General features: G+C 35.7%; 1 protein-coding gene across 1 annotated transcript in view; it reads left to right on the top strand.

Moving 5' to 3' along the window:
- The window catches only part of DNAH7 (dynein axonemal heavy chain 7), a 259,815-nt gene that overhangs the window by 161,277 nt on the left and 84,277 nt on the right, over positions 1–14,261 (top strand). The window contains 4 exon segments of the mRNA XM_086366894.1: positions 5,065–5,395; positions 7,826–8,172; positions 10,583–10,763; positions 13,031–13,216. Of these exon segments, the coding sequence (XP_086223020.1) occupies positions 5,065–5,395; positions 7,826–8,172; positions 10,583–10,763; positions 13,031–13,216 (1,045 nt within the window).

Below are 14,261 nucleotides of genomic sequence, written 5' to 3' on the forward strand. Positions count from 1 at the left end.
TGTATTGGGTAAACATCACTAGTGAGTAATTTTTCTTCAATAAGTAATTAGATAATAAATAAACCTTCTCTTTAGGTACTGAACAGCTGGAACCTAGAGACAGTCACTCAATATACATAGCTAGCTTTCCTTCTTTATTTGAGAACTCTTATTTGAGAACATCAATACAAACATCGGTAAACTTATATACTATAGAATGTGTCAATGTGAGCTTTTTTGATGTTGTTGACGTTAACCTATACATGCAGAAAAGTTGATTCAACAGTTTCTTTGATTCTAAAAACTAATACTCCGTCTCCTTGGGTCAGGAAGATCCCCTGGAGGAGGAAATGACAACCCATTCTGGTATTCTTGCCTAGAAAGTTCCATGGACAGAGGAGCCTGGTGGGCTACAGTCCGTGGGGTCACAGAGTCAGACATGACTGAGCACATAACACACTTTCCACACAGACACACATATATATTATAAGATGTAAAAGTAAATTACTTATAAAGTTAGGTGTTTAGAAGTTTTACTAACCACCTTTAAGGAGGTCTTTTACTAGTGAAATTTATTTAAGCAATTTATATATTACATTTATAAATTTTAATATTATTATTACCCTGATTTAACAAACTGAACTTTCCTAGGTACTTAATTTATATAAAATCTGGTAAGTTAAACTTACACATATGGTAAGCCTTAAGTTTTTTTAAGTGTTTGACTATTACCTATAGACTTGATGGGATTTTTTTTTTTTTACTTAAAAATACAAATTAACTCTGTTGCTCAATTATGCTCAATTATCAGGGCTTCCCTGGTGGCTCAAACAGTAAAATATCTCCCTGCAGTGCAGGAGACTCATTAGGAAAGTCTCCTGGCGAAAAGAATGGCTATCCACTTGAGTATTCTTGCCTGGAGAATTCCATAGAGAGAGGAGCCTGGAGGGCTACAGTCCATGGGGTTGCAGAGTTGAACACATCTGAGCAACACACACACATATATATATATATTGAGGTACAAGTTCAGTTCAGCTCAGTTCAGTTGCTCAGTTGTGTCCGACTCTTTGCCACCCCATGAACCGCAGCACGCCAGGCCTCCCTGTCCATCAACAACCCCCAGAGCTCACCTAAACTCATGTCCATCAAGTTGGTGATACCATCCAACCATCTCATCCTCTGTCGCCCCCATCTCCTCCTGCCCTCAATCTTTTCCAGCATCAGGGTTTTTTCAAATGAGTCAGCTCTTCACATCAGGTGGCCAAAGCATTGGAGTTTCAGCTTCAACATCAGTCCTTCCAATGAACACCTAGGACTGATGTCCTTTAAATATTAAATATACTTGAAACACCAAATGTGCACAGAGTCCTTGACAAAAAAAAAAAAAAGTTAATTTTTGCATATTAACTGTAAATCTTTCTAAATTTTCCTATGGCTATCTCATTATCTCAGGCATTTTGAAGTACTTTTTCTTGTATTATCTAAGATGCTATCTAGACTGGTGGGAAACTTTTCAGCAATATTTACAGTGACTTTGGTAATGCCTTCTACAGCAGAGGTGTCATAGCTTCCTATGCATCATGGTCCACACCCACCCTGGACCATGCATCATGGTCCACATGGGTATGGACCATGCTATTGAATCATACCAATAGCATTCTTTCCATCTCCTAGTGAAATCTGCAAGTTCCACCCAAGGCTACTACATAACTTGACTGAATTTTATTATTTCTTTGACTGTCAAGATATTATCTTTCCATTTAGATCTTAGGATTTTAACCTAATGGAATCTTGCTTTTCTCCCCCAGTATTTTCCTATCCAGGAGGATCAAAACCTCTTGGAGAGTCTGATTAATTGGGAGGTATCACTTATATCTCTCTTTGACTATATGCTCACAGTATTTCAGGCCACCCTAACTGGAAGAAAGATTGTAAAAATGAGATACAAACAGAGAAAAGTTGAAAATAATACTTTTCTAGGCATTTTTATATATTCTTGATGACATTGCAAATTTCCTCTTCTTAAAAATGTTCTCCTTTGCCTCTACTAGAGTTCCCCACCATATAGTTCAGTTAAGTCACTCAGTCGTGTCCAGCTCTTTACAACCCATGGACTGCAGCGTGCCAGGCCTCCCTGTCCATCACCAACTCCCAGAGTTTATTCAAACTCATGTCCATTGATCTGGTCATGCCATCCAACCATCTCATCCTCTGTCATCCCCTTCTCCTCCTGCCTTCAATCTTTCCCAGCATCAGGGTCTTTTCCAATGAGTCCGATCTTTGCATCAGGTGGCAAAAGTATTAGAGTTTCACCTTCAGTCCTTCCAATGAATATTCAGGACTGATCTCCTTTAGGATGGACTGGTTGGATCTCCTGGCTGTCCAAGAGCCTCTCAAGAGTCTTCTCCAAAACCACAGTTCAAAAGCATCAATTCTCGGCTCTCAGCTTTCTTTATAGTCCAACTCTCACATCCATACATGACTACTGGAAAAACCATAGCCTTGACTAGACGGACCTTTGTTGGAAAAGTAATGTCTCTGCTTTTTAATATGCTGTCTAGGTTGGTCATAGCTTTTCTTCCAAGGAGCAAGGATCTTTTAATTTCATGGCTACAATCACCATCTGCAGTGATTTTGGAGCCCCCCAAAATAAAGTCTGTCATTGTTTCCATTGTTTCCCCATCTATTTGCCATGAAGTGATGGGACCAGATGCCATGATCTTAGTTTTCTGAATGTTGAGTTTTAAACCAACTTTTTCACTCTCCTTTCCACTTTCATTAAGAGGCTCTTTAGTTCTTTGCTTTCTGCCATAAGAGTGGTGTTATCTGCATGTTTGAGATTATTGATACTTCTGCTGGCAATCTTGATTTCAGCTTGTGCTTCATCCAGCCCAGCATTTCTCATGATGTATTCTGCATAGAAGTTAAATAAGCAGGGTGACAATATACAGCCTTGACACAATCCTTTCCCAATTTGGAACCAGTCTGTTGTTACATGTCCAGTTCTAATTGTTGCTTCCTGATCTGCATACAGATTTCCCAAGAGGCAGGTCAGATGGTCTGGTATTCCCATCTCTTTCAGAATTTTCCACAGTTTCTTGTGATCCACACAGTCAAAGGGGTGGCATAATCAATAAAGCAGAAGTAGATGTTTTTCTGGAACTCACTTGCTTTTTCGATCATCCAGCAGATGTTGGCAATTTGATCTCTAGTTCCTCTACCTTTTCTAAATCCAGCTTGAACATCTGTAAGTTCACGGTTCATGTATTGCTGAAGCCTGGCTTGGAGAATGTTGAGCATTACTTTACTAGCGTGTGAGATGAGCGCAATTGTGCGATAGTTTGAGCATTCTTTGGCATTGCCTTTCTTTGGGATTGGAGTGAAAACTGACCTTTTCCAATTACAGTAACCCTGTAGTTACTCTTCCCTTAATAGCTGAAGTCTTCAGATATCTTTATAGCCAAGTAGTATTGTAACCTTCGGAGAAGGCAATGGCAACCCACTCCAGTACTCTTGCCTGGAAAGTCCCATGGATGGAGGAGCCTGGTGGGCTGCAGTCCATGGGGTCGCGAAGAGTCAGAAACGACTGAGAGACTTCACTTTCACTTTTCACTTTCATGCATTGGAGAAGGAAATGGGAACCCACTCCAGTGTTCTTGCCTGGAGAATCCCAGGGATGGGGGAGCCTGGTGGGCTGCCTTCTATGGGGTCACACAGAGTCAGACACGACTGAAGTGACTTAGCAGCAGCAGCAGCAGTATTGTAACCTAGAAGCAAGCGCTCAGATTCCCTCCCAGGAAACCAGTGTTTTAGCCAACAAGGGGTCCCGTGGGTTGAGCCACCACACTGAAACTGCTTCATGGTGGCCGGGGGCCAGACCTTTCCTGTGCTTGCTCCACAAGGGTTCCACTGAAACCAAACTCACAGATTATATGGTATCCTCTCTCGAGTCTCCTCAGTTCACATTGCTGTAACATATTTTGCTCAGAGGAATCAACTTATCACAGAAGTGTAACAGGTCCTAACTTGCAATGTTTTCTTTTTTTTTCAGTGACAGCCTTTTCAGTTTTCTGGCTCAAACCAGTTAATCACTCAGTTGAAGAGTATGCTTCCATCTTTAGACAATTATCGGGTTGGTTAGTTACCAATGCCAACCTACTTTTTGAAGAGAATTTCTAAAATGCGTCACTTTTTACTTTGAGACATTATGGCATCTCAGATATTTAAAATGAAACAAATTATAAAGAAGCATTTTTTCTACTCATGATGTGTAATTATCTCTGTAACATATATGAATGCAAATCAAAAATTTAAAGTATATTAAAATATTATATTATTTTGAAATCAATTATTATTACTTTATAAGAATTTTGTACCAAAAAAGAGTTGAACTTTATTCTTTGGCCACTTGTATTTTAAATGAAAAATTCCTATTTCAAGATACTTAACACATATTAAAATTATGTGCCACATTTGGCAATGTTCAAACAATATATTTTGGGTACTGAAGTTTATTTAAAATAATTGATTATAAAAAGATCTTAAGGAAAATATTGTTGTTGGAATAAACTTCCCAAGATGACTAATTACAGAGGCACATCATTCATCTTGATGGAGGAGGTTCCTTGCTTTATACTTAGTATATTTTTCTTTTGAATTTGTTATATGCCTGGATACTGTGATAATACTGGCAGTACACAAAACCCCAAGACATACTGTCTGCTTTTAATTGTACACAATCTAAAATTCTAGAGTTCATATTTTTTACCAACTGTTGATTTATGCAAAAATCTTTCAAACCACTTTTTTAAAGTTGAAGTATGCTTGATTTACAATGTTGTGTCAGTTTCAGGGGTTAAGCAAAGGGATTAAGTTATATATATGTGTGTGTGTGTGATTTTTCAGATTCTTTTCCATTATAGTTTATTACAAGATATTGATTATAGTTCCCTGTGCTATACAGTAGGTCCACTTCTTTAGTTATGCCTTGAAAAAAATCTGAAAAGCTAAAGAATACTTATTTTTTTCCTTGAAGAAGAAGCCTAGAGCCTGACTGCTAGCCTTGTTTTATCTCTTTGCTTTCAGTGAAGTCATGAAAATGAAAAAGAGGTATGAAGTGGGTTTGGATAAACTGGATTCTGCTGCATCTCAAGTAGCCACAATGCAATTCGAGTTAGAGGCTCTACATCCTCAGTTAAAAGTTGCTAGCAAAGAGGTTGATGAAATGATGTTGATCATTGAGAGGGAATCGGTAGAAGTTTCCAAAACTGAAAAAATCGTGAAAGCTGATGAAACAATAGCAAATGAACAAGCTATGGCTGCCAAAGCCATTAAAGATGAATGTGATGCTGACCTGGCGGGGGCTTTGCCCATATTAGAGTCAGCACTGACAGCCCTTGACACCCTCACTGCACAGGTAAGAGCACAGCTGTGGGCTTGCTGGGAGACCTGTTAGCATAACTTAAGGAAGTGCTTACCATTGTGTGCTGCAGTTTGGTCTATCTTTCCAAAGTCTCCACGTTGAATGTGATTAAAATCATTTTCAAATTGGCCAAAAGATTCCCTAATTGACCTGGAAAAAGAAATGGACATGCAAGACTAAGACAGTTTTGAAAAGAAAGTTTCCAAATGTTCTAAACAACCATACAACAATCATTATTTCAGGAACTTTGCAGAGCAACTTTAATTGACAGGGGCATGAATATACACTTTTATTTTATGTACACTTTCTCATATTTAGACACTTGTAGCTAGATATGCCTTACAGTATATATGGTAAGGTGGGGTGTCAGTGTTTGTCAGTGGGTTTTTTGTGTGTGTGATACATATGACAAGTTATGTATGATTTTTAATAATTTATAATAATTGTTAGTATAAAATTTATAATGTTATAAAATAAAACAAAATGTTTTGTTTTATAATATAGCTTTGACAGTATTAAAAATTAAAACATGAAAGGGAACATTTCATTTAAGAAAGATTAAGATGAATTTTGAAAAATAGCGTTGGCAATCTCAGCTAAACTTTTGCGTAAATTACTAGAAGATGGGACATCCCTTGTGGCTCAGCTGGTAAAGAATCCACCTGCAACTCAGGAGACCTGGGTTCAATCCTTGGGTTGGGAAGATTCCCTGGAGAAGGGAAAGCCTACCCACTCCAGTATTCTGGCCTGGAGAATTCCATGGACTTTATAGTCCATGGGGTGGTAAAGAGTTGGACACAACTGAATGACTTTCACATGCACACACGGGAGAGGATGTGTTAGATCCTTTCTTCACACCTTCCTCCAAAATAGGTTTCAGATAGAAATTTAAATATAAATAGTTATATTATATTATAAAATAGTATCAAATGTAGGTCAGATGTTAATAATTGTGGAATATAAACTAGGACTGAAGATTTCTTTGGTATAAGAGAAATCAGAGAAGAAAACACTAAGCAATATTGTTTGTAATATATGTGCTCTGGATACTCTCTTGTATTTTTCAAAAATAAGAGAATTTTTGTACCTAAAAATGTAATGGTACATTTTTGTACCTAAAAAAAGTAATGAATTTAGTACCTAAAAATCAACACATTTTATTTCATATAAACACCATGGATAGAAGTTTAGAAACACTAAGGGAAAAAATCTTTCAACTGCATGGCAAATAAAATATTAATATACTTCTGTGTGTAAAGCTCTTACAAATCACTAAGGGAAAAAAGTAGCTCTAACATAATATAGTAAATAATATAAAGAAGTACCAATTCAAAAAGGAGGAAACACAAATAGTTAATAAGGGTATGAAAATACATCATATCTCACTTGTATTTAAAGTCTATACAGTTCATGGAATTCTCCAGGACAGAATACTGGAGTGGGTAGCCACTCCAGTAAAACCACTGGTGGTTTCTTTACCAGTTGAACCACCAGGGAAGCCTAAGGAATACTGGAGTAGGTAGCATGTCCCTTCTCCATCGGATCTTCCCAACCCAGGAATTGAACCAGGGTATCCTGAATTGCAGGTGGATTCTTTACCAGCTGAGCTACCAGGGAAGCCCCCAAAGAAATACAAATCAAAATAAAATTTCTTTTGCCTGATAGAATGCTTACCCGTGTTGTTAAGGGTATATGTAATAAAACAGGCACCCTTATATATTTTCTGCAGGTCAGTTTGTCAATATTTGTCAAAAGCTTTAAAAAAAATTAAGATTTTAATTGTAATAGTAAAAAAGAAAAAGGCATGGAGTGTTAGAATTATGGTTCATATCTATACATCAGAAAGCTATGCAGCATTAAAAATGATGTAAATGTTTACTAGCACAAGAGTATGTTTATTATATATTATTAAAATAGAACAGTTTAAAACAGCATGTATATTAGATATACTATGATTCCACCGGTTAAAATAGGGCAGATACACTGGTTTATAGCATATACACATGAAAAAGATGTAGAGAAATATAAAGTAAGATGTTTACAGGAGTTAACTATATGTGATTGGTTTTACAGGAGACATATGTACAGTTTCTCTATATTTCTCTGTTTGCATCTATAACTTGTATAGTTTTTAAGAAGCAGCAAAGCTCTTACTTTGGGACAGTCAATAAAAAGCTCTTTCATGTGTTCTTGAAGTGGATTTCATGTCGTGAGTGATCTCAGGGTATTTTCCCATTACTCTTTTTTATTTTTAACTTTGCCTTTGAGATAAACTTCTCAGCACTTCATGATACAATTCTATCACTGTCAGCAGTTTCTGACACTTCACTGTCAGTGAGTAGCGAGTTTCTATCTTATGGCTTAGTTTGAAAATAGGAACCACACAAGTCAATGTAAACAATTCTTGCATGTTGTTATTTCAAGGACATTACAGTGGTAAAATCCATGAAGAGTCCTCCCGCTGGTGTCAAGCTTGTTATGGAAGCTATATGCATCTTGAAAGGCATCAAAGCCGACAAAATCCCTGACCCAACAGGTACAGGGAAAAAGATTGAGGATTTCTGGGGTCCTGCCAAAAGACTTCTGGGTGACATTCGATTTCTGCAGTCACTTCATGAATATGACAAGGACAGTATTCCTCCAGCTTACATGAACATCATAAGAAAAAATTATATTCCAAATCCAGATTTTGTTCCAGAAAAGATAAGAAATGCTTCCACAGCAGCCGAAGGTCTGTGCAAATGGGTCATAGCAATGGATTCATATGATAAGTAAGTAGTGAGAAAAAAGAAAACAAACTTTTTTTTTCAGGTTGGTTCTTCAGGTAATATAAAACCTATGAACTACATAGGTGAGAGACTCCTCAGAAAGTCAGGTCTAATGTCTGCTCTGACATGTTTACTGGAGGCAAGATTATACCAACTACATAGTATAACACAATGATATTTACACTTTTTGGACTCAGCAACATTTTGTTGTTTTTGTTCAGTGGCTAAGTCATGTCTGACTCTTTGCGACTCCATGGACTGAGGAGCACCAGGCTTCCCTGTCTTTCATTATCTCCCAGGGTTTGCTCAAACTCATGTCCATTGATTTGGTGGTGATGACATCTAACCATCTCAACCTCTTACACTCTAAAAAATGATTATAGACCCCCAACCTTTTTATCAATATATTAGAAATTAAAAGTGAGAATTTAAAAAAAATTATTTACTGATTCATTTCTAAAAAGCAACAAATACTTTACATAAATACTTCTTTTTTAAAGTCCACATTTTCAAAAAATTTTGGAAGAAAAGTGGTGGCATTTTATACTTTTGCAAATCTCTTTACTATGTTCTTTAAGAGAAGACAGCTGGATTCTCAGATCTGCTTCTTCATTCAATCTGTGGTGGGCTGTTGTTTTGACTAAAGTATATGAAGAAAATACAGCCTCACACAGATGTTTAGTTGACAGGGAGAGCCTCATTGGAGTCCCGAGGGGGAGGGGACATGTCTTGGACCACATTTTGAAAACAACACCTAACGTACAGTCTTTGATGAAACAAACAGCCTATATGGATGATTATATGAGAAACATTTATATCATATACAAAACAGTAAAAACTGTTGGTTATTCCTTTGAAAAGCAACTATTACAGGATATTTTTAAATCTCACAATTCTATTTGTGAGATGTGTACATCTATATTACATGCTATATATGTTTTGGACAATGATGTATTCTGTTAATGATAAATTTTAATTTAGTGTTTTATCATTTATTTGGATTTCCCTGATGGCTCAGCTGTAAAGAATCTGCCTGCAATGCAGGAGATGTGGGAGACACAGGTTAGATCCTTGGGTTAAGAAGATCCCCTGGAAGAGGAAATGGCAATTCACTCCAGTATTCTTGCCTGAAAAATCCCATGGACAGAGGAGCCTGGTGGGCTATAGTCCAAAGGGTCACAACGAGTCAGACACAGTTGAGCAACTGAGCACACATGCACACATACATTTATTTAGAATGGTAACCCCGCTGATTCCATTTTCTAGAAGAGAATTTAGATCTGTAATTTCCCCTATATAGTCCCTTTTATTACTGACATACATATTTATAAGATATCTGGTTTTAGTTAAGGGTATATTCTGATATTTGAAAAAAAGTAAAATATAAAGACAGGAGCATCATTGTTATATGTATATAATAAGCCTAGAAGAGAAAAAACAAAAGAGTTGGGGAACTGAAGAAGTGGGTGTATACAGTATCATTTTAACTATTTTGAGATGAAAATAAAATAATAAGATTAATCTACAAAATAATAAGAATTAAAATGAAAGAACAAAATGACATAAATAAAATACCCTTCCTTTCTTCATTGTTATTAAGCCTTAATGAGTTAGACTGGTTTACATAAACACTGTAATATTTTACATGTATGTGCTTATTCTCCTTTTCCAAAATCACCAAAATTGACACTGGCAACAATTTAATATTTATCTATGGTTTAAAAAAAATCACTTATTTAGGGGTTTTCCTGGTGACTCAAACAGTAAAGAATCTACCTGTAATGCAGGAGACCCGGGTTCGATCTCTGGGTCGGGAAGATACCCTGCCTGGAGAATTCCATGGGACAGAAAAGCCTGACGGGCCGTAGTCCATGGGGTCGCAAAGAGTCAGACATGACTGAGCGACTAACACACATATGCAATCACTTATTTGAAAATATTATATATATTTGATATCTATTTTGAGACTCATTTTATTGCTGGTATTAACTTTGTTAAATGTAAGATATAGAAATCAGTATAGGTTTTATGTGAAGATGTGTTTTGAGTTATAATAAGGATTTTAGAAAAGTAATTCATGTATTCTACTATTGTGTGAAAATTGTGTAAATCTTAATTATGTTGAATTGGTTCACAGTGCTCTTCAGGTCTACTATATCCTTCTACCTTTCTGTATGTTCTACTAATTTGGGGAGTTTGATATTGAAACTCTACCTAAAAATCTTAATGTATTTACTTAAAATAATTGTAATATATAGTAGAGCTATACATAATCTTGTTCTGTATTTTCCAAGTTTCTTGTAAATGTGTTATCATTCTTTCATAATTTAAAAAATTAAAAAGTAAATTCAGTGATGGAAAGTACACTAGAATATTAAACATGTATTTAATTTTCCAATTTTACTTTTGGCAGAGTGGCAAAAATTGTAGCTCCCAAAAAGATAAAACTGGCTGCAGCTGAAGGGGAGCTTAAAATTGCTATGGATGGTCTCAAAAAGAAGCAGGCAGCACTTCGGGACGTTCAGGACAAGCTGGCCAGGCTTCAGGACACACTCGAACTAAATAAACAAAAGAAAGCTGACTTAGAAAACCAGGTATAGTATAATACAGAAAGACATAGGCACATCTTCAGTTACTCTAAATAAGAATAATGTTCACGCAGCTACAAAAACAGCAATACTGTTTTCTTCCTGGTCAGGAGTTGGCAAGCAGTGGACCACAGGATAAACCCACCTTTGTATGGCCCACAAGCTAATAATAACTTTGACATTTTTAAATGATTATACAAGTTTCTATATAATATCCTCAGTTTTGCCTCTTGGTCCATGAAGCCTATAATATTTATCTTCTGGCTCTTTATCCCACAAAAAGAAAAAAATCACCAACCATCTCTACTATAGATTACTAGAATATTGAGCTAAATTATTTAAATCATTCTTCATTATGAGTGAGAGAATGGAAAACCAAACTGTTAAGTAACAGTTATGTGAAAGTTAATGGCAGAGCTGAGATTAGAACTCAACACCCAGAACCATACTGTGTCCACTGGAAATGTTTTTAAGACTAAAATCATTACTCCAACTTAGTGATACCTTTTGTAAAAAGTAATTGCTAGGATCTGATTATGTTCCCCAGAAAAGTCCAAGTATCTTGATATACAGTCAACATTTATTGAGTGCTTATCATGTGCAAGGCACTGTTGTTCTGAGAGCAATGTATATTATGTTACTGATTCTCACAAAAGCTTTCTGAGGGAGGTAATCTTTTTAGATTATTTTCTAGAAACTAAAGCACAGAAAAGTTAAGCAACTTGCTCATGGTCAACCCAGTTTCTAAGTTTAGATCCAAGTCCAGGCAATCTGACTCTAATACTTTTCTCTTTCCCATCCTACTAGGCTGCTTCTTTCTGTACAATATGTGCACAAATTCTGTATTTGTACAATCTGTGATATTGTGCTAATCTTAAAAATGTGTCCTATTATTTGACATGGTCTTCAAGTGATCAATTTTTGTTTAAATAATATAACTAACAGATAGATATGTGGTTGCTCACTGTAAACATTTTTCAACTGTGCTGTATGTTTGAAATTATTTGTTTTTCATAATAAAATGTTATAAAATTATGGTAATGTAAAATGAATATGTGTACTAAAAGCTTGCTTTTGGAAGAGAAATTTTGGTTAAAATTTTTTACATAGTAGTTTCTGATGACAACTTTATTATGGTCCAAGACCTGATTTAACATTTTAGTTGAGAGAAGAATGTGTGAAGAAAGAAACCAGGATGCAAAAGGTAATAAAAAGAGGGAAAATTAAAAAAAAAAAAAGAGGGAAAATTAACAGGAAAGGTTTTTAAAGAAGTGTCAAAAATCTTACTAATTACATACCTTCTGCTTTTTTTAAACCCATCTTTATATAAACTCTTATGATATTCTATATGTTTAACACTAAAGGCATTTGTTATTATTAATATAAATATTAATAGCATAGGAAAAAGTACAAGCCAAATTCTCATTCTAAAATAATCTAAATGTCTCTATTTTTATCAATAATTTACTTCTTTTCATGTAAATTATTTTATTTTGAACTTTAAGATAACCTTTACTTAATCTTGTCATCCTCTAAAAATAATGATAAGTCACTTATAATTAATCAAAATAATTCAGATATTCCACTGGAACATTGCTATTGCATGGTTTAAAATGACTTTTGCCCAAGTTTTCCACATTTGTAATTATCCTTCCTCTTTTTTGAAAATAACATTGCTTAATTATGTATAATCAAACTTGGTTGACAGCCTTATGCACAAAGTAGGCTCTCAGCTATTGACTGATGTCCTAATTTAAGGTTAATTGCAAGTGTCTGAGTAGGCTGACACAATTTAGCAGCTTGGAAACTGTGCTTTGTAAGTAAGCATAAATTATTAAAACCTTTAAACATTTAACCTTTAAAATTATCATTAAATCAACTGTAAGTTAAATTAGGGGGAAACGTTCATAGAATATTTAAAATAAAATGCACTTTGATTATTAAAATGGAGGGTAAAACTTTCAGTGTCTCATAACCGTAGCTCATTTCCTTAAATAGAGCAGTTGTTTGTGTTATATGATAAATACCTGTTATGAGTTTCACAAATTAGATTAAAACACTCTCTTTACTATGAAAAAAGTCTAAAAGATCATGGACTCTCCAGTCTTCACAGTGAACTACTACTGCAGGTTTTTCTTCCACAGAGAGCTAAAAAAGGAAAACTCGAGGTGTAACTTTGTAATTTAAAAATGTATCCCTGGGGTTAAAATCTGGCAGAATTTTTAACTTACTCTACTTGTAGGTGTTGATAAAAGTTTACTTCTATTTTTGAGGTTGACCTGTGCAGCAAAAAGCTAGAACGAGCTGAACAATTGATCGGAGGCCTTGGGGGTGAGAAAACACGATGGAGCCAGACAGCTCTGGAGTTGGGGCAGCTGTACATCAACCTGACGGGGGACATCCTTGTTTCTTCAGGGGTCGTGGCTTACCTTGGAGCCTTCACATCTAACTATCGACAGGTAGGAAATACTTGTCCACCTCTAGGGTCTCCTCTTGATCCTCCTGGTACACCCAACATTAATCTTGGATTTTTTGTTGTTGTTGTTTGGATTTCTTGCTAAGTATGAGGGAGAAAAATGTTCGCAAGTGATTTTTAGTTGTGTATTTTAATTATTCAGTAAGTTAGCTTGGTGACAAAAAAATACTATATTAAATACTCTTATAATTGTTTTAGAAACAAAAAGATCTACTTTAGCACATCATGTGAAATGGTAGGCCCTAGTAATAAAATTTTAGTTCTTATAAACAAGTATAAAGGTATCAGGATTTTTTTTGATGTTTTTAATCAACTACTCTCAATGAGTCTCAATAATAAATCATTTTCAAATGATTTCAGAAGCTAAAGCATCTTAAACCTTCAGTTTTAGTTTAGGAAAAGATGAGCCTGCCTAAAAACAATTGATCAGGGGCATCTTTCCTAAGAAAATAAATACCAAGTTCCCTGCTTCAAATTCCTACCCCTCTGATGAGTTCTGCCTCAGTCTTATCCTTGACCCCACTCCTAACCCTACTTCTTCTCCCAGCTTTTTTCTTCCACTTTTCGGTTTCTTTCTCAATGAGACCCAGCGTATTCTTCAGCTCTCTTTAGGAATACAACCCAGGACATGGCCCTTCCAAAGCAGAAGAAGGCAATGAGAATAAAGAGAAATTTGAAGCATTTGGCAATAGCTTCTGGTGTCAAGGGAGGAGAGAAAAATGAAAACCCACTTCTAAAGTGGGGCTTTGTCACTTTACAAAGCATTTGTTTTGTTCATGGTCTCAGTTGAGATTCACTTGATTTCAAGATTTCTCTTAAGTAGGGTTGATTCTTGGAGGCCACTATTTTGGTTTGTTTGCTTGCTTTTAAGCAAACTGGTTTAAATTCCTCATATTGATCATGCTTCTGTCTTCAGGCTTCTGGGTTCTTGAAGCCCTTGTCCTGGCACATGAGTTTCATATTCTTCTTAGCTTTCTGTCTTCATTTGTGTTTGAACAACTATCTACGATTATAGCCTCTACATGAAA

The sequence above is a fragment of the Bos grunniens genome, chromosome 2 (genome assembly GCF_055505025.1).
Source record: "Bos grunniens cultivar Pamir isolate PY7600 chromosome 2, Bosgru_T2T1.0, whole genome shotgun sequence".
Classification (NCBI taxonomy): Eukaryota; Metazoa; Chordata; class Mammalia; order Artiodactyla; family Bovidae; genus Bos; species Bos grunniens.